This window comes from Heteronotia binoei, chromosome 18 (genome assembly GCF_032191835.1).
Source record: "Heteronotia binoei isolate CCM8104 ecotype False Entrance Well chromosome 18, APGP_CSIRO_Hbin_v1, whole genome shotgun sequence".
In the NCBI taxonomy this organism is placed as follows: Eukaryota; Metazoa; Chordata; class Lepidosauria; order Squamata; family Gekkonidae; genus Heteronotia; species Heteronotia binoei.
The window spans coordinates 23,385,799-23,404,482 of record NC_083240.1 but is presented as its reverse complement, the minus strand read 5'-3'; the positions used below and the strand labels follow the sequence as shown (position 1 = coordinate 23,404,482).

Genomic DNA, 18,684 nt, shown 5'->3' with positions numbered 1-18,684 from the left:
AGGAAGCACTGCTGCCGTGGCTCCTGTACTTTCTCTGTCAGGCAGGCTGCTGTGAACCTGAAGATCTCTCTCCAGGCCAGACTTTGCCAAGCAACCCTCTGCAGGTTTTTGAACTCATTGCTCTCAGGGCACCGTCTACACAAAAGGCCCCTTTGTGACCCTCAGATCAGGGGATTCTTCTCAGCCCCCCTGGCCTGCCCGGAGCTTCTGTATACAAATCACTGCTGTGGTTTACTGTGAATGGCCCATAAAAGTCTACAGGTGGGAGCGAAAAGGGGATTAGGCCCCTCTCTGGTGGCACCACCAAGAATACATTGGCAACCCTACCCTCATGAAGGGCCCTTGTCTTATTCTTCTATTTTCCAAAGGCCTTTCCCCCACTCCCTCTAGTGTTACACAAGTTGAGGCCCCAAGGCAAAGAAAAAATTATTCTGCTTCAGCAGAGGCCACTGGGTTCTTCACTGAGAGGAACAGAAAATTACCGGTAAGCACCACGATCTGAAAGCAGAGAGGAGGAGGAGAAGGAGGAGTCTCAGAGCAGCTTACAATCACCTTCCCTTCTCCTCCCCACAACAGACGCCCTGTGAGGTAGGTGGGGCTGAGAGAGCTCTGACTGAGAACTGCTCTTGACAGAACAGGTCTGAGAGGACTTGTGACTGACTCAAGGTCGCCCAGCTGGCTGCCTGTGGAGGAGTGGGGAATCAAACCTGGTTTCCAGAGTCCAGGGCTCTTAACCACTACACCAAACTGGCTCTCTCAAAGGAAATGGGTCTCTTCACAGCTTGAGTTGCCAACTAGCAGCTACTCCTCTGTGCTTATGAGGAATTTTTGCCACTAGTTGCATAGTAGGAAGCCTGGTAGCAATGTTCCCTCTAAGCTGCAGAGTCTTGTGAGCAAAAATTCTACTGGTATTAAAGTTGTGAGCTACTGCATAAATTAGTGTGCTCCGGGGTCATCCTTCCTGAGCTAAGACAAAAATGTGTGAGCTGGAGGCTAAAAAGCTGTGAGCTAGCTCATGATAACTCAGCTTAGAGGGAACACTGCCTGGTAGTAACATTGTAAACTTCCAGGTGGGGCCTGGAGTTCTCCTGCTTTTACATCTGTTCTCTAGACAACCAACATGAGTTCACCTGGAGAAAATGGCTGCTTTGGAAGGTGGAGTCTAGGGCATTGAACCTGCTGAGATCCTTCCTCTCCCTAAACCCCGCCCTCCCCAGGCTCCACCCCCAAGTTCTCCAGGCATTTCCCAAACCAGAGCTGGCAACCCTACCTGGTGGCTTGTTTCTGGTCAATTGGTGTTTAGCAGGGCTGAGGTGCCTGTGGGGAATGGGAAATACCTGGAGATTTTGGAGGTGGGGTTTGGGGAGAGGCGGGACCTCAGCAGGGTACAAGGTCATCAAACCCAACCTCCAAAGCAGCCATTTTGGCCAGGAAGGCTGATCTTGGTCAACGGGAGATGAATTATAATAGTATAATATAGTGGGTTCAAAGCATCAAGGAGACGAGATAACAGTGAAAACAGCTCTTTATTAGAGGCAGCATGGTAGATGGCTGCACTACAAGACTGAAGAACTGACCAACGGGGCCATAACTATATACGACACTGCGTTTCTGCGCTAGCAGGTTATTGGTCTGTTCAAACTGGCCGGGGCCCTATGATTGGTGCAGGGCAGCAGGTATCAGGATCCCGCTTCCCATTGTTCCTAGTTCCCCAAGCTCCCTTCTTCCGGCTCCAATGACCTAAATAGGAATACCCAGATACTAAGCATAATTCTACATACATAACAAATAGGCTGGCCCAAGATCTCTTTGGGAGCTTTGAAGCCAGGGGACGAGAGCAACAGAGAAGGAAGAGAAGCAGAAACAGGATCTGATAGAGGGATGGCCAACACAGAAGTCCACAGGACTGTGACGTCCTAGGCTTGGAAGGCTAGTTTGGGAAAGTCAAATCTGGGTTTAATCCATCAACCCCAAACCCTTGTTCTGTATTATTATGATGAAAACAAAGTGGTGAATGGAAGGGAGGCTACCTCTGAGGTGGTGCCTTGGTGGTACATCACTCTCCCTACAGTGTTCAGGTGCTAAGCAAAACATTTTTATTTGCCTTGCCTTTTTTATCCATGTGTCTGTGTATGCTGGAGGGAAAGTGTAGATGACTGGGTAAGGCAATGGCAAATCACCCCGTAAAAAATCTGCTATGAAAACATTGTGAAAGCAACGCCACCCAGAGTCGGAAACGACTGGTGCTTGCACAGGGGACTTTTCCTTTCCTTTCCTGTGCGTGTGCATACAAGTCATGGCAGATTTCTGGAGACCCCTAGTGGGGCTGGGAGGCAAGGACATTCAGAGAGGTAGCTCGTTGCTTGCTTCTGTGTCCCAGCCCTGGTATTCCTTTGATGTCTCCCATCCAAATACTTGCCAGGGTCGGCCCTGCTTAGCTTCCAAGATTTGACGAGATTGGGCTTGCCTGGGTTATCTGTGTCAAGGCAAGATAGTTATATTTCTGAAGCACTTTTATAGGCTTAAAAATTATCTGTTGAATTTGCTTCTGTATTATTTACACTGTTATTTTAGTCTGGTGTTTGGTTAATCTTATTGTGCATTGTTTTCAAAGTTTATGTGCTTCTTTGAATGCGTTGGCTGTGTTCCAAAATGCTTTGGGTCTTTTTTTTTCTGGAGAAGGAGCAAATAGGGTGCTACCTCTGGGCAGGGCCGGATCTAGGAGGGAGCAGACCGGGCTTCTGCCCAGGTGCTGACGGAGGGGGTGGGGTCCCAAATTAGGTATAGAGTCCATTCTATTCCATGAGTCCATGAAATAGAATAGGCCCATATCCATTCTGTATCCTGGCCCTCAAAGGCTATTACCAGCATGTCAAACCTCTCATGAAGAGAGCTGAGTATTAAATAGACTTTGTCTTCATCAGCCACCGCCTTTCCTCGCGCCTCTAACTCCTGGAAACACACAAAGGGGGCATAAGTTTTTAATTCCCCTCCCCTAAAAAACATGTAGATCCGTTCCTGCTTCTGGGTTGTAAGATTTTGGAGAGTGGAACCCAGGGAAGGCAGAGTTGGGGGAGGGGAGGGACCTTGTAAGGATATAGTGCCATAAAGTCCGCCTTCCAAAGCAGCCATTTTCTCCAGGGGAACTGTTATATGTCATCTGGAGATCAGTTGTGGTGTCAGACCTCCAGGACCCACCTGGAGGGCGACAACCTGAGAGGCAAACAAAAGCAATGTGTGAACTGGGCTTTATAAATCATTAGCTGGCACCAATATTGTATTTATAGAAGTGTTTTTATCTTGATTTTCTCAGGGGGGGGGACTCAAAATCCAAAATATAGAACTAAGAAGAAAAGCGAAAGAGTACACAACATCCTGAACACATTGGGCTAGCTCACTTGGGGGCACAAGCTACAAACCATGGGTCAAGACAAGGCCCTTTGGCCCTCGCCCCAAGGCCTGTGGCTCTGGCTAAGCCCTGCAAGGAGAAGGGAAACAAAAGCTCCACCCAGATCTTTTACAGTTTGGCAGACATCTCCCCAAGAATTCTCCTTCCCTGCCACACAGGGCAGAGTATATGCAACCACATCCCCACCTTCTGAATTAAGTCTGGCCCAAGAGGCCTGCCATTCCAATTCAACCTCTGTAAGCGATGGCTGAGGCCTGTGTTTAGTGCCAGGGCTCAGACTTGAAGGTATGAAACAATCACACGGAAAAGAGTGCTTCTGAACGTGCAGAATCCTTTCTTCCACACACAAGGAGGGGAAGTCTTCCAGTGAGGGCTGAGCCCCAGCACTTCTCCTTTCTGAGAAAATGGCCCTTACTGGCAGAGGCCCACCCAAAGAAGAGGGACTGAGTACCAAAGCTATGATTGGCTGGTTGGACAAGGGCCATTGTTACATGGCCGCAAGGGACGGCGATGAGATGGTCAGGGGTTTGCTTCCTTCAGGAAAGGTCCAGACACCATGACAGTAACCCCAGGAAAAGGTAGGTCTCTGCCCTGCTACCTCCCTCAGACTTACTCCAGATTCGCTTACTCCAAATCGTTCAGTGCTCATGGGCCTGCTGAGTTATCAGTTTTTGGGGTGGCGTGAAACGAGAAGCTGGGCCGAGCAGGATTCTCCCTCCTCTGTCACTCGTAAAGGTACAAGAGACCTCACATGGGCGGGCCTTGACCAAATTATATTTCAGTTGGGTGAAATATAATTTCACCTGAGCAGCCTCTGGTGCAGAATAAAAATACCTAAAATAGATGACAGCCAGGCTCCCCTGCCCCCCAACCTTTCTGTGCCTGAGAGCACTTTGGGGATTTTGGGAACAGGCAATGAGTGCTAACACAAAATGGCTGCCGTGGGATTTTGTGAGGACTGTTGCTGAGAAAATATGTCGCTGTCCATGCTCTTGACCTTGGGATGCGGGTCTTTCCCATGGAGTTTCTTGAGCACAACCTTGTGGGGTAATCTCTCTCATCTGTTAGCTGGTGGACTTTGGCTTAGAGTCAGTGACTGCCCTGTATGGAATTAGTGTACCACTGACTGTCTTTGTCGTGGCCACTAGGCTAGGCACTAGCCATGGGACTGAGGGGAATCTCCACATTCAGAGGCATTAAACCTCTGAATCCCAGAGCTGGGAGGCAACACCAGGGCAAGGCCTTGGCCTCTATGCCCTGCTGTTGGCTCTCAGGAGTAACTGGCTGGCCACTGTGTGAGACAGGATGCTGGGACTAGATGGACCACTGCTCTGATCCAGCAGGGCTCTTATGCTCTCATCAGGGTGCGCCTAAGTGATGAATCTCAGATCCAAGACCACTCTTTGCCTGGTCGCGCCAGAACCCAGCCAGGCAAATGAATGTTTTCTAATTCCAAAGACTTGACAGCAGAGGTTTGCGGATCCAGCTCTGCTATTGCACTGCACCAGCCATCTTCTGTGGGGATTAACAGGTGTCTTGTGGAAGTTAAAAAAAAAAGTGTGGCGGGGAGGTCAAAAGAAGTCCTCTGCTGCCCTCTAGTGGCCTCCAAACACTTCAGGGTCTCCAGCGGTGGCTGCGCTTCAAAGTTCTTTCCGTTACTGGAGAAAAAGAGAGAGAGAGAGAGAATCTACGGTGGGGGGTGGCAAGCGGTGAGACGCCCTTGGGGGAAGGGTCCTGACTTTTGCTTCTGGGTCCCGACTAAGGCTGCTGCTGAGTCAGCTGCATGACTTTCGTTTCCACCCGGTGCAGAATATTGCAGAAATGAAAGTGAAAGAGGAGCCAAGGCGAGAGATGGAGAAGGAGACGAGGCTCTGCAATAACTGGTACAAACTTTAATTCTGTGGGGGCTCCTTCGTTTCCCACAATTCAGCAGAAGTGGGGTGGGCACCTTAAATACTTAACAAAACCCGCAGCGACCTAACACGCCGCTACTCCTCGGGAATAATCGCTCATGGCTGCAGCGGGGCTTTTGCAGCCTAACGGGCCACCACTTGTGGCGTATCAGGAAACGGGCAACTTTTTTGACCCGCCCCCTCCGCAGCATTATCTACCTGTGAATGCGCCCCCAAACATGGAGACCAGACGGCAAGGGGAGGCCTGGGGTTGCCAGGTTGGGAAACAACTGGAGCCTGAGGAGGCCGGGTTTGGGAAGGGGGGCGGCTTTCAATGGGGTCTACTGCCTTAAAGCAGGGGTGGCCAAACTTACTTAATGTAAGATCCACATAGAATAAATGTCAGATGTTTGAGAGCCGCAAGACATGAACGTCAGATGTTTGAGAGCTGGAAGGAAGGAAAATGGATAGAGGAGGGAGAGGTGGAAAGAAAGCAACTTTAAGTGCATTCTCCAATCTGCCAGCTGACTTGGCTTGGAGAAGTTATTTAAAAAGACAGATGCCTTCTCCAAGCCAGCTGATGGGGCGGTGGGGGCTTTGAGAGCCACACAATATGTGTGAAAGAGCCACGTGTGGCTTCCGAGCCAGTTTGTCCACCCCTGCCTTAGAGAATCTACTTCCAGGGCAGCCGTTTTCTCCTGGGAAACTGATCTCTGTCACCTGGAGATCAGCTGTAACAGTGGGAGATCTCCAGACACCACCTGGCTGTTGGCAACCCTATGTATAGTCTGCCTTTCCCACTGAGGCTTGGCCTGCTACACTGCCTATGTTGTATACAGGTCTAATTTTATTTATTGTAAAAATAAATTTTAAATTTTTTTAAGACTGCTTTAGATGCATCAGTATGAAACATCAGCAGTTTTGCTTGGGTTGCATAGAGAATGCAATTGCAGTTAATGACAACTGTATCTGTGTATGTTGTCTTGAGTAGATCCACACTCAATTCAGTTGGAAACAATGGCAGCCCCTACTGAAGGGGGGGGGACCCCCCTCAGTACCTGTCTGACTTCCCAGCCTGACTTTGGTCATGATTTGAACCTGTCCCAGCTTGACTCCCCCATTTTGAGGGTGGAGCAATAAATACACCCAACCATGCTGAGTGAAATGGGACTCACGGCCTGTGTGAAGGCAGCATAAGAGGTTTCCAGTTTCTGGTCTCAGCAGAGAAAGATCCCTCCTAAGGGAGGGGGTTAAGCTTTTAATAGACGTCAGCATCCTTGGCTGTCACCACCTCCATTTCACTCTGAGGCCTGGGTGCAGTTTCCCCTCAGTTGGCTAGCCCTTATCTCAGAACTCTTGACTCCAGCTGTATTTGTAGCCTACTCTTGGCAGTGGCCGTAACTCCTTCCCCCATTTGGCCCGTCAGAGCTATCCTCTGAGGTAACTGCGGCTGAAAGAGAATGAGGGGCCTGAAGTCTTTCAGTGAACTTCATGGGCATCTGAGGAGTCCAACTCAAGTCTTCTGGAGCTGAGTCCAGCGCTCTAACTTAACTGGCCTGGCTCATCCTTTCGCAGAGGTTTCCGCTTTGAAGGGGTCTCCAGATTCCTTTCAAATATCACTTCAGGTGAAATTCTGGTAGCAGATCCAAGCCCCTGAACTAGGTTTGCCCACTGCCAGGTGGGGCCTGTTGATCTCCTGGAATTAGAACTCATCTCCAGGCAACAGAGATCAGTTCACCTGGAGAAAATGGTGGCTTTGGAGGGTGGACTTTCTGGAATGATACCCCACTGAGATCCCGCCCCTCTTGAAACACCTTCCTCCCCAGAGGCACCACCCACAAAACCTCAAGGTAATTGTTGGCAACCCTAATTTGAACTGAAGCCACTGAGCTCACATTCCCTGGCTGCCACTGACAGGAATTTAAAAAAAAAAAAAGTCACAGTATTTACACTGACCTTACCAAACTGGAGACTGTAGGCATGAACTGGGGACATGAAAGATTCCTTCTTCCTCTTCAGCAAGCGTGAAGTGGCAGCTTCCAACTTCTCCCTCCATGAGGCTCACTGCATGCGTTTTCTTGCCATCTGCCCCAAGTGCGATGAACTTGTGGCATCAAAGGACATGAAGGAGCACTTTGCCAAAGCCCACAAGGAGGTAGGTGCCGCTTCCCACCTTCAAACTTGAGGCTCCCCCTCTGAAACTGCAGTGAATGCTCCATTTAGAGACCTTTTTTTTTGGGGGGGGGGTGTATGTAGACATTGTTGCAGCTTTTATCCCATGGGGCAAATGACATCTGCTAAGACAAAACGAAAGCTGTTGAGTTTCCCCTCCTGACCATAGTGGAAAAATTGGGGAAATGGAGAGGATTTCCTACATTTTTCCAAATTTTTACCCCCACTGAACCTTCACGTCACTGTGTCTGAAGAGCATTTTGAGTACCACGTAGTTGGGTGGAAGGTAGACAAGTGGAAGGAGTCCCGTGGCGCAGAGTGGTAAAGCTGCAGTACTGCAGTCCAAGCTCTGCTCACGACCTGAGTTCGATCCTGGCGGAAGCTGGGTTCCAAACAGCCGGCTCAAGGTTGACTCAGCCTTTCCTCCTTCTGAGGTTGGTAAAATGAGGACCCAGCTTGCTGGGGGGAAAGTGTAGATGACTGGGGAAATTAATGGCAAACCAGCCCTTAAAAAGTCTGCCATGAAAACATTGTGATACGTCACCTCAGAGTGGGAAATGACTGGTGCTTGCACAGGGGACTACCTTTACCTTTAGACAAGAGGAAGCCCCTTGCTCTGGGTTCAGAACTGGGGATCGCATCCTGAATCACAACAGATTCCTGATGGCAGAAGTGGACTTCCCTTTCTGCAGTCTGTAGGTCTTTCTGTTGAAAATTGGTCTTCCCTCCTTTCCCTCCTTTCCCTGCTTTTCCCACTCACAGGTCAGATGTCAGCTCTGTCACGGGCTGATGCAGCAGTACCTTCTGGAACACCATGAGGTAAGAAGACCAGCAGTGTAGGCCTTATTTCCTCTAATGGATAGACCCGACTCCTTAAAAAACAGACTGTGTCCTTTGACCCTGAGGCAGAAGTGAGCTAAGGGGGGTGAAGGGGAGATAGCTGACATACCTGGGAACTCCCTGTCCCTGCAGCACATACCTGGAGGACTCTCCTTCCCGCTCACCAGAGCGCGTCTGAGTGATGAGACCTGTGCTAGAAGAAGAAGACTGCAGATTTATACCCCACCCTTCTCTCCAAATCAGAGACTCAGAGCAGCTTACAATCTCCTATATCTTCTCCCCCCACAACAAACACCCTGTGAGGTGGGTGGGGCTGAGAGAGCTCTCACAGCAGCTGCCCTTTCAAGGACAACTCTTGCGATGGCTATGGCTGACCCAAGGCCATTCCAGCAGCTGCAAGTGGAGGAGTGGGGAATCAAACCCGGTTCTCCCAGATAAGAGTCCGCATGCTTAACCACTATACCAGGGATGGCCAGATGTTTTTTGCCTACAACTCCCATCAGCCCCAGCCAGCATGGCGAATGGCTGGGGCTGTTGGGAGTTGTAGGCAAAAAACATCTGGAGAGCTACCGTTGGCCACCCCTGCACTACACCAAACTGCTAGATTTCTTACTGCATCCTGCCTGCCTTCTCTCAGCCCTCGCTTCTGGCCTCGTGTGCCTGATGTTGGCCTGCTTTTCTACTTTTGATTGCAGTCTGAGGAATGCCCTGAGCGGTCAATCCAGTGCCAGTTCTGCGAGCTGGACCTCCCCTACCACAAGCTGCAGATTCACCAGGAGACCTGCGGCAGCCGGACCACGTCTTGCTGGCACTGCAGCAAGTACATCATGTACAAAGCTTTGAAGGAGCACAAGGCCATGTGCCAGGCGAGAGACCGAGGCCACAGTGAGTTCAGATCTTACCCACACTGTCTCCGGAATCAAGTTTTCCTGTCTGCATCAGGAGCTGGTTCTTACAGTGGCTGTGCAACCACACGTGGCTTGTATAAAGAGAAGCGTGGCCTAGATCATTTAGCATAGGCGATTAGGTGCACCCCCCCCCCCCATCATATCCAGCCCCTAGAGAGGTATGGCTTGTGTTGGTCTCCCAGGTAGCAGTTTGGAACAAACAGCAATGTGATAAAGATGGCATTGTGCCATGAACCCAAGGCTGGGGGGGGGGCACTTCTGCAGTGGAGGATTCCTTCTCCCTCTAGTCCAGGGGTGGCCAGACTTGCTTAATGTAAGAGCCACATAGAATAGAATAATCAGATGTTTGAGAGCTGCAAGACATGAACATCAGATGTTTGAGAGCAGGGAGGAAGGAAGGAAAATACGGAGGAGTGATGAGGGAGAGAGGTGAAAAGAAAGCAACTTTAAATTCATTCTCCAAGCTCACCAACAGGGTGGTGGGGGCTTCAGGAGCCACATACCATGTGTGAAAGAGCCATATGTGGCTCCCGAGCAGCAGTTTGGCACCCACTGACACCATTCCAGCAGCTGCAAGTGGAGGAGTGGGGAATCAAACCCGGGGAATAGCTCCCATTCTGGCTTAACTACACAACTCGCTATCACTCCTAGGTTCCTGGGGCCTAGAGTTTAGACTAGGCTCTGTGAAACCCACGTTCAAATCTCCACTTTGCCATAGAAGTTCACTGGACAGTCTTGGGCCAGTCGCTCTACCTCACGGGGTTGTTGTGAAAATAAAATGGAAGAGGGAAGAATGGTGTTGTAAGCTACCTATACATACATGCAAATAAGATAACCCATAATTCCTAATTAACTGTCTCCCCATATATTCGAACAGCTGTAATCTAAAACCCAAAGCTACATTATATTAAATAAAATCTGTTTTTCCTTTGGTTGAATTGTTTAAGGCTAAACAATTGAACAAGTGTTATAAGAAGTCACCAAAGTTATTTTATTTTTAGTGCAATTTAACAACAAGGAGAAAAATATTGGAGGTTTGATAGGTTTATCTACTGTCAACAACCATTAACCATTTGTGTATGCTCACAGCAATCTCAAATAAAACAAAAGCCCCATTAAATGCCAACATGTAAGATAAATATTGGGGGGGGGAAACAAAAAAAATTATATTTCCCTCACTGAGATCTTATCTAGCAACCTCTTACTTCAGTAATAACTACTGGGTACTTGCAGTTTCTGTATGGTTTACAAAAGCCAATATAGCAAAGTGGGAAAGATCCTGCTGTGGTTTGGGAGGTGGGTTCACATGTGTTTTTTGCTCCACCGACTCCACTTGGTAGCTTTCAGCAGGCCTCTCTCTCTTTCTGCCTGGGATGGGAGTCTTAACAATTTGGCCTACCTTGTAAAGCTACTGTAAGGGCATCTAAAGTACTTTGAACGCTGAAAGCACTACACAGATGTAACATATTGCAAATATATGAACATCTCTGGACAGGACATCATTCGATAGATCAAAATGTCTTTTAAGTTAGTCAATCCGTGAGGGAAAGTGGTGGCCCTTCCAGTGAGGGATGTTGATGGCTTCAGAACTTCCTGTCAGCCCTCTTTAGGGAGAGCGGGTGGGTTGAGGGCCAGCCCGGCTGCTTCCATTCTGTTCTTAAAATGACTGACCCTCAGGCCTATAGCCACAGGGGGGGGGCACTGCCCCCTGACTTCCATGAGACCCTCTGGGGTGCAGCCATTTTTTGTCATGAGCAGCAGTCAGAGCAGGGAGTCCTGAGCAGGGCACAGCAAAAGCAGCAGGCAGAGAGGGGGAAGCGGAGGAAGCTGTGTGAAATGGGGAGAGGGGGATGGACGGAACCCCCCTGCTTCATGCAAGGTGCAGTCCCTTCTTGACCTCAAAGTTTTAGGGTTGGCTGCCTCGACGTGGCCACTTTCAGAGCCTTCAGCTTTTGTCCCTATTCCAAAAAGTTTCTGAGAAGTGGCAAACTCCACAGTGGATGAGAAAGACTCCCCCTACCTGCTTTTTAAAAAAGCCCCCCCGACTTTTAAAATCCTGGCTACGGCCCTGCTTACCATATGAGATCCTTTATCAAAAGGCACTGATGACCAGTCAACTTCCAAGGCTCAGCCTGTGTTCCAGGTTCTCCCAGAGAATGAAGAAGGCTTCTAATTGGCTGCGTCTCTAGCCGCTGCTCCTTCAAAGGTTCTTCTGAGCTCTTCGGTGTTGTCCAGAGCCATTTCTTTGCTTTGAGCCATCCGCTGTCTCTTTTCTCCCTCCTTAGGCTCCAGTGAAAACTTATGCCAACACTGCCAGAGCTGGTTCCATGACGAGAAATACCTCCAGCACCTGGTAAGCCCTTTGCCAATTGCTCGCATGGTGGCTTTTTTATGTGTGGTTCATTTGTGGTTTATGGCCGGCGATCAAAACAATGAGGACTTTCTGCTTTTCACTTACAAAGAGGGGTGTTTGTGTCCTTTTAACAGTAGTTCAGAGGTGTCTGCTGGGGGAAGAGTCCACCTCATTCTGTGCCACATGGTAAGGCCGGACTGTCAAGAACTAAACTTCATTATGGTTTGATAACATTTGGAGGTTTTATGCCATGGAAAAAAAATTCATACCATAATCAATATAATGTAAAAGTAGATGGCGAGTCAGGTTTTTATCAATATGGTTACCATTGCTGAATTATATGACAATGTTAGATAATGTTCCAAGTCATGTTTACCTTATAGACTTGTTGCAATTGTAAAACTGCATCCCCCCCCCCATTCTTTCTCTCTCAGGTGCTTTGTACTTTGTACGTGTAATATTTCTAGTGAGTCTGTTTATTTGGAATTTGGGCCCTTTGTGTCTTGTTTCAATAAAAACATATAATTAAAAAAACAGGAACAACTTAATGCCTTTTTATCGGGTTACTCGGGTAATTGCTGTATTTTGTTTTTAAGGCGGATTTAACATGTGAATGTTTTCATTGTTTTGTTTTTTTTACTGATGTATACCGCCCTGATCCCTGTTCCACAGGGAAGGGCAGTCTAAAAATCTAATTTAATCATCGTTATTAATAATAACTACTATGTGTCATGGCAGAGTGGATTTACCCTTGCCCCAGCGATGAATGGTCCTACCCTGCTGAGAAGTGGGGGGGGGGGGCACGGAATTGTGTGTTCCCTTCCCACGTAAAACCATCACATTTCAAAAGGAGAACACCCCATCACAAGACATGCCATCATCTCTGTGTGTACATGTCAACCAATTTGATGAAGTTAGAACGCATCTGGGAGCTCTGCGTTTGAATCCCTCCTTTGCCACGAAGTATGCTGGGAACAGAATCCTAAGTAGAATTGACACTCTTCTAAAGCTGTTGAAGTCAACGGGCTTAGAAGGGGGCAGGTCTGCTGAGGAAAGCACTGTGGGCGATTCTGGGCTTAACCTAGTGCATCGGGCAGATGTGAGCATCGACGTCAAGTGAAAATGCACCTTGTGCACTGCTCTGAATCCCTTGAAGAATGGCAGGATAAAAATGGACTCTTTATTGCAGCTGACTTCTTATGGCAACCCCCCCGGTGTTTTCAAGGCAAGAGACGTTCAGAGGTGGTTTGCCATTGCCTGGCTCCACATCATGCCCTTGATATTCCTTGGGGGCTTCCTTTCCAAATACTGGCCAGGGCCATCCCTGCTTCGTTTCCGAAATCTGATGCAATTGGGCTAGCCTGGGCTAGCCAGGTCAAGCCAAAAAGATACTTGATGCTGGATACTATAAAACAGGGGTGGCCAAACTTGCTTAATGTAAAAGCCACATAGAATAAATGTCAGATGTTTGAGAGCTGCAAGATATGAACGTCAGATGTTGGGAGGAAGGAAGGGAACGAAGAAAAGGAAAAAAAGGAAGGAAAATAGATGCGGAGGTGGAAAGAAAGTGACTTTAACTTCAAATACATTCTCCAAGCTGTTGGCTGTCTTGCTTTGGAGAAGTGATTTAAACAGAAAATGCCTTCTCCAAGCCAACCGATGGGGTGGTGGGGGCTCTGAGAGCCACACATGTGTGAAAGAGCAATGTGTAGCTCCCAAGCTGCAATTTGGCCACCCCTGATATAAAACATTCCCTCAGTGTGGTAACTAACCTGTTTGTACATTTGGGGGTTATTTTGTTGAGTACATCAAGGAAATAGCAGACACAGTGTGCTGTCCTTCTCTTTTTTCCACAGAATGAGTGCAACCCGCTCCCTCAGCTTCTGGGAGCCCTCACCACCCGCTCATCCACAGAGTTTGGTTCTCCTTCACCTCCTCAGCGCCTTCTGACTCCCACTTCCCCTGTTTTGAGCCAGGCCCCAGAGCCGGATGTCCGCCCCAAGAAGAAGGAACTGTCTTCCATCGGGAGGCCCTCCCTGAAGCCTCCAAAGAGCAGAAAGCCAGCCTTTGTGGCTACTCTGGCCTCCACTGCCCCCCAAGCCCTTGACGATTCCCTCTATGACACGCTGGCAACTTGTTCTCAGTGCAACATCCTCCTGCCCAGCCCAACTCTACAGAAACATGAGGTGAGGAAATGGAAAGCTTTTATCAGGCACAGTAATATCACATGATGGAGTGTGCCGGTCGGGTCTGGGGTCCCCACCATAAGTCAGAAGCCAGTGGTGGGTTCTCCTAGAGCAGGGGTAGGGAACGTTGGCTCTCCAGATATTTTTTTTTGCCTACAACTCCCGTCAGCCCCAGCCATTGGCCATACTGGCTGGGGCTGATGGGATTTGTAGGCAAAAAACATCAGAAGAGCCAGTGTTCCCTACCCCTGCTCTAGAGAGCCAGGGTGGTGTAGTGGATAGAGTGGCAAACCCAGAGCAAGCTGGGTTCGAATCCCCACTTCTTCCGTGGGAGCTCACTGGGGTGACATTGGATCCGTCACAATTCAAACTGTCAGTCTGGGCTACCTTGTAGAGTTTTTGTTAAAGTGGAGCTGGTAGAACAGTGTTCCAAGCTCCTTTGAGTCCCAACTGTTGGGAGAAAAGCAGAATATAAATAAATGTGAGCGCCTCAGTTCCTGCATGGGGCACATGTAGAGAAAGGGGCTTCAGCCTGCCTGCACTAGTCTTGCTGGGAGAATTCACTTGTAACAGGGAAATCAGCACTGACTTTCTAGCTTCCCCCACCCTTCTTCTGTCCCTCTAATGTAATTAATAAGGGCCTGTGTGCTAGGCTCATGGCACTTCCATGTTCCATAGAACCCCTGGCATCCCGTTGACATTATTTATGTGGGTAATCTTAGCATCACTATAATAACTTCTATGATGCAAATATCCTCCCCCCGTCTAGCCTTTTAAAAAAAATCAGTTGGGCTTTGTTTAGTGTTTTCAGTCCCTGAGATTGTTCTCCCTGTTGCTGATGAAATTGATATTGAGAAAAAAGTCACTGGTGATGTGTCTTCTGGAGCTTTTTGGCTAAATGCCTCAAATGTGGTTTTGGGGAAGGCTGATTGCGAGTCTTGTAAATCGTTAAAGCGCTAGGAAAAACCCGTGTGCCCTGTGTCTTTCCTCAGGATTCCAAATTTGATGGTGTCACCCCTTCCCACTTTGAATAGATTTATGAAAATGACTGATTACGCTTAGTAACTTTGAAAATGCATGAAAGCCTTCAAAATAACATTCAGGAATTCACTTACTAAACAGCAGAAGAGAGTATTTGCTTGGAGGAAATGCCAATGTAATAAAATGGAACCCTGCTGGAGGGTGATTCTATGTAGGTAATGAAATTTTACTTTTTAGTTGCCTGTATAGTTGCTAGGCAGTTTTCTTTTTCCCCCTTGTTGCATTGATTACCAGATGTATCTAGACTCTTCAGCATCCTCAGATTGCGAAATCTAGTTTGGCAAGTATTGGTAATTTTTTTGTTTTGTTGTACTTTTATTTGTGCAGTCCAGTTTGCATTATTCTATCTTTGTTGCACTGTCTTTTTTGTATAACACTGTCATCCACCTCGAGCCTCACAGAGAAAGGCAGACGCCAGACAACAAATGGAGAGGAATAAGCAATCAGACACATCTTCACCCTGCCGTCCTGTTTTTCTTCTGTTTCAGAGAAAGTGCCAGAGAGTGAACTCCCTGCAGGTGCTTCGTCGAAGTCCTCGTCTCGTGAGGAAAGAAGGTACCATGGCAGTCGGGAGCCTCCATGTGGAAAACGGAACAAATGACCACCAACTTCCCCCCAGGAGTGCTTTGCAGCCCAGGGAAGCTGCCCTTGGGCCAGGAGTATCACCGCCACCACCATAATTTCCCAGCAACTGGAGATTCAAAACAGGATGGAGGAGTCTTGTCTTAGTTACCTGTCCCTGTAGGAATTGTGTTTTACTTGTGAACTTGTGTGGCACATTTGTCCACTGAGTGGGCCTCCAAGGCCATTGTCAGCAGCGAGGGATGTTAACCCCCAGAAAGAAATATTAAAGTCTTCACTCCACCCCAATCTCCAGTGGCTATACATCAAAATACAATGCAGTGAAAGAAATGGTAACTGCACAGTGGATTGAGCCAACACCAGCAAGAGGCTCAAAGGCCAAGATTTGCAACCCAGGATGTGGCACACCAGTTTGGTATAGTGATTAAGAGTGGTGAACTCCGGGATTGATTCCCCACTTCCCCCCCTCCCTCACATGCAGCCAGCTGGGTGACCTTGGCCTATTCACAGAGCTGTTCTCTGAAGAGCTCTCTCAGCCCCACCTACCTCACAGGGGTGTCTGTTGTGGGGAGAGGGAGGGAAGGTGGTTGTAAGCTGCTCTGAATGATGGGTGGGGTATAAATCCAACTCTTCTCTGTGCCCCAGAAGCCTGCTCTCTCTCTAGTGGCACCAAGCCCATTCTGCAACAACCATGATTATAGGAAGTAGGACAGGCTCCTTTGATATTCCACTAAGGTGTATGGAGCCAGGTTAACAAGCACTAGAGACCTCTGATGACTGAGCGCTCCCCCTTCCCCATGCAACAGGTCGATGGGGTTAAAGCTGTAGGCATCTGCCCAGCTGGCTCTCTTGGCCAGCTCCCTTGTGTCCAATTTGGATCTCACACACTTGCTCATGGTAAGAAAACAGGCAGTGTAATGGGTTAGTGGAGTTTCCCATTGATCCCAAACTTTGAGGTGGGGGAGACATGTGGTTCCTTGGTAGAACATCTGCTTGGCATGCAGACGGTCGCAGGTTCAATTCCCCGCATCTCCAGTCAGAAGGATCAGGTAGCAAGTAATGTGAAAGACCTCCGCCAGAGAGCCTGGACAGTCACTTCCAATCCAAGTAGGCAAGACTGACCTTGATAGACTGATTGTCTGATGCATTATAAGGCAGCTTCAGATGTTCATATAAGAGCAGAGGGCAAATGAAACATTTTTTGCTGCACAGATTGTTGCAGGGGTGTGTGCGTGTCCCCTTACTTCCTGGCTTACTGAGGGGTTTAGTGAAGAGAATCACTTCTGGTGTGACCAGAAGCCTGAGAAGGGTGTGTAGGGGGGGGAGTACAAGCATGCCCCTGCTTTCTAGTTCTGAAGCTGACAACCGTTCCTTCTCTCACAGAGGAGTCAATGTAAACCCTTCCGGAGAAAAAGCGGGAAGTGAAACGCGGCAGCGGCCAGAACCAGTCTCTCCTTCCCAGCAGCTTCGTTCAGTAAAGTCCTTTGCATCGCATCAGCCTGAATCTGACTTATTGAGAATAAAAGAGCTACAATTTGCACCTGAGTCCGAGAACAAAAAAGCTGCTCTGAAATTTATGCTGAAGCCTCCGTGGTGTTGAAAAGGTTCCACAGATGCCCGTCCCCAACAGACACCCTCTGCTCCAAGTTCTACTGCTAGTGGACCCTGCTCCAGCTTCCCCCACCTCCAAGAAAGAAAGAGAGGGGCTTGATAAGCTTTAGGGAGAGATAGCAGTGTCTTGCCAAGGGGGAGGAGAACAGAGCCAGCATGGAGTAGTGGTTAGAGTCCTAGACCCCAGGTGTCTGCTTTCCCCAGCTCAAGGGAACAATTCCCCACCAGTTGCTACACGGGGGCATTTTGATCCGCGGCTCCCTCCAGTTTCCCTCACTGTTTCTGGATCGCTAAAAAACAAGAGTAGGAAGCTGCAGGGAAACTTGAGAGAGCCGCGAATCAAAGAGGTTTACAAGATTATGCATGGAATTGAGGAAGGTAGAAAAAGAAGTACTTTTCTCCCTTTCTCACAATACGAGAACTTGTGGACATTCAATAAAATTGCTGAGCAGTCGGGTCAGAACAGATAAAAGGAAGTACTTCTTCACCCAAAGGGTGATTAACACGTGGAATTCACTGCCACAGGAGGTGGTGACGACTGCCAGCATAGAGGGGATTGGATAAACATATGGAGCAGAGGTCCATCAGTGGCTATTAGCCACAGTGTATCGTTGGAACTCTGTCTGGGACAGAACTCTGTCTGTATTCTTGGTGCTCGGGGGGCGAGGGTCACAGTTGGAGGGCTTCTAGTGTCCTGGCCCCACTGGTGGACCTCCTGACGGAGCCTGTTTTTTTGGCCACTGTGACACAGTGTTGGACTGGATGGGCCATTGGCCTGATCCATCATGGCTTCTCTTATGTTCTTATGCCCCTGTGCAGCAACTGGTGGGGAACTGTTTGCTTGAGCTGGGGAAAGCAGAAGCCCAGGGCTAGAGCAACTGCTATTGAGGATTTGGTCCTAGACTACTACAGTATGGGAGACCAGAGTTCAAATCCTCATTCTGCCATGTGGGTTTGCTGGATGACATTGGGCCAGACAGACAGACACCCCCAAACCTCACTGAGTTCTCAAGATGAAAGTGAAAAGGGAGGGGGAACTGTGCATGCTGCCTTGAACTCCTTGGAAGGATGGTGGGATCAAATTGTACTAGCAGGATAGCCACTAAAAGCATCCATTAAGAACAAAGCTGGTTGCTCTTGGCAGCATCCCCAGTTTGCCAGCCAATTCAGGGCTGATGGGGCAAAGTATGAAGGCGTGAAGAAGGACCACATGCCTTCACTAGCTTAAACATTCAGGGTGTTGAAATCCAAGACTGCCTGTCCCCCTCCCCTCAAGCAGTGTTTTGCACTTTAATAGGCAATTCCCTGAACCTCGCAAAGCTAGCACAGACACTCTTTCAAGCTGGGGTGTCAAACATGCAGTCCGGGGGCCAAATCAGGCCCCCAGAGGGCTCTTATCAGGCCCCCAAGGAACTGGCTGTCATCTGCTTCCTTCTCCCTCTCTTGCTTCCTTCTGCATCACAGCTTGCTTTATTGCACAGAAGCTACAGAGCAAAGCCTCTATTTTCTCCATTGGCTGAGGCTTCTCCCTAGGGGAGGAAAGAGGGACAAATAGCTTGTTTTACCAGGCTCTCAGTTGCACAGCACAGCTACCGAGCCAAGCCACTCTTCCTTCTATTGGCTGAGGCTCCCCCCCCCGGTCCCCTGGGGAAGGAAGAGCCAGAGCTTCTTTTGCCCAGTTCCCTGGATC

General features: G+C 48.8%; 2 protein-coding genes across 4 annotated transcripts in view; both read left to right on the top strand.

The window, feature by feature from the left end:
- The window catches only part of TXNDC17 (thioredoxin domain containing 17), a 324,677-nt gene that overhangs the window by 89,224 nt on the left and 216,769 nt on the right, over nt 1–18,684 (top strand). The window lies entirely within an intron of this gene.
- XAF1 (XIAP associated factor 1) lies at nt 3,968–15,671 on the top strand. Of its 3 annotated transcripts, XM_060258946.1 has the most exons (8): nt 3,968–3,987; nt 5,219–5,292; nt 7,321–7,456; nt 8,236–8,292; nt 9,009–9,198; nt 11,507–11,574; nt 13,431–13,760; nt 15,290–15,671. In XM_060258946.1, the coding sequence occupies exons 2-8, from the start codon at nt 5,231–5,233 to the stop codon at nt 15,479–15,481; spliced, it is 1,035 nt and encodes a 344-aa protein (XP_060114929.1). In that variant the 5' UTR covers nt 3,968–3,987; nt 5,219–5,230; the 3' UTR covers nt 15,482–15,671. The 3 variants fall into 3 exon arrangements, with proteins under 3 accessions (XP_060114929.1, XP_060114927.1, XP_060114930.1); XM_060258944.1 differs by lacking the exon at nt 3,968–3,987 and having other exon boundaries at nt 4,987–5,292; XM_060258947.1 differs by lacking the exons at nt 3,968–3,987; nt 8,236–8,292 and having other exon boundaries at nt 5,154–5,292.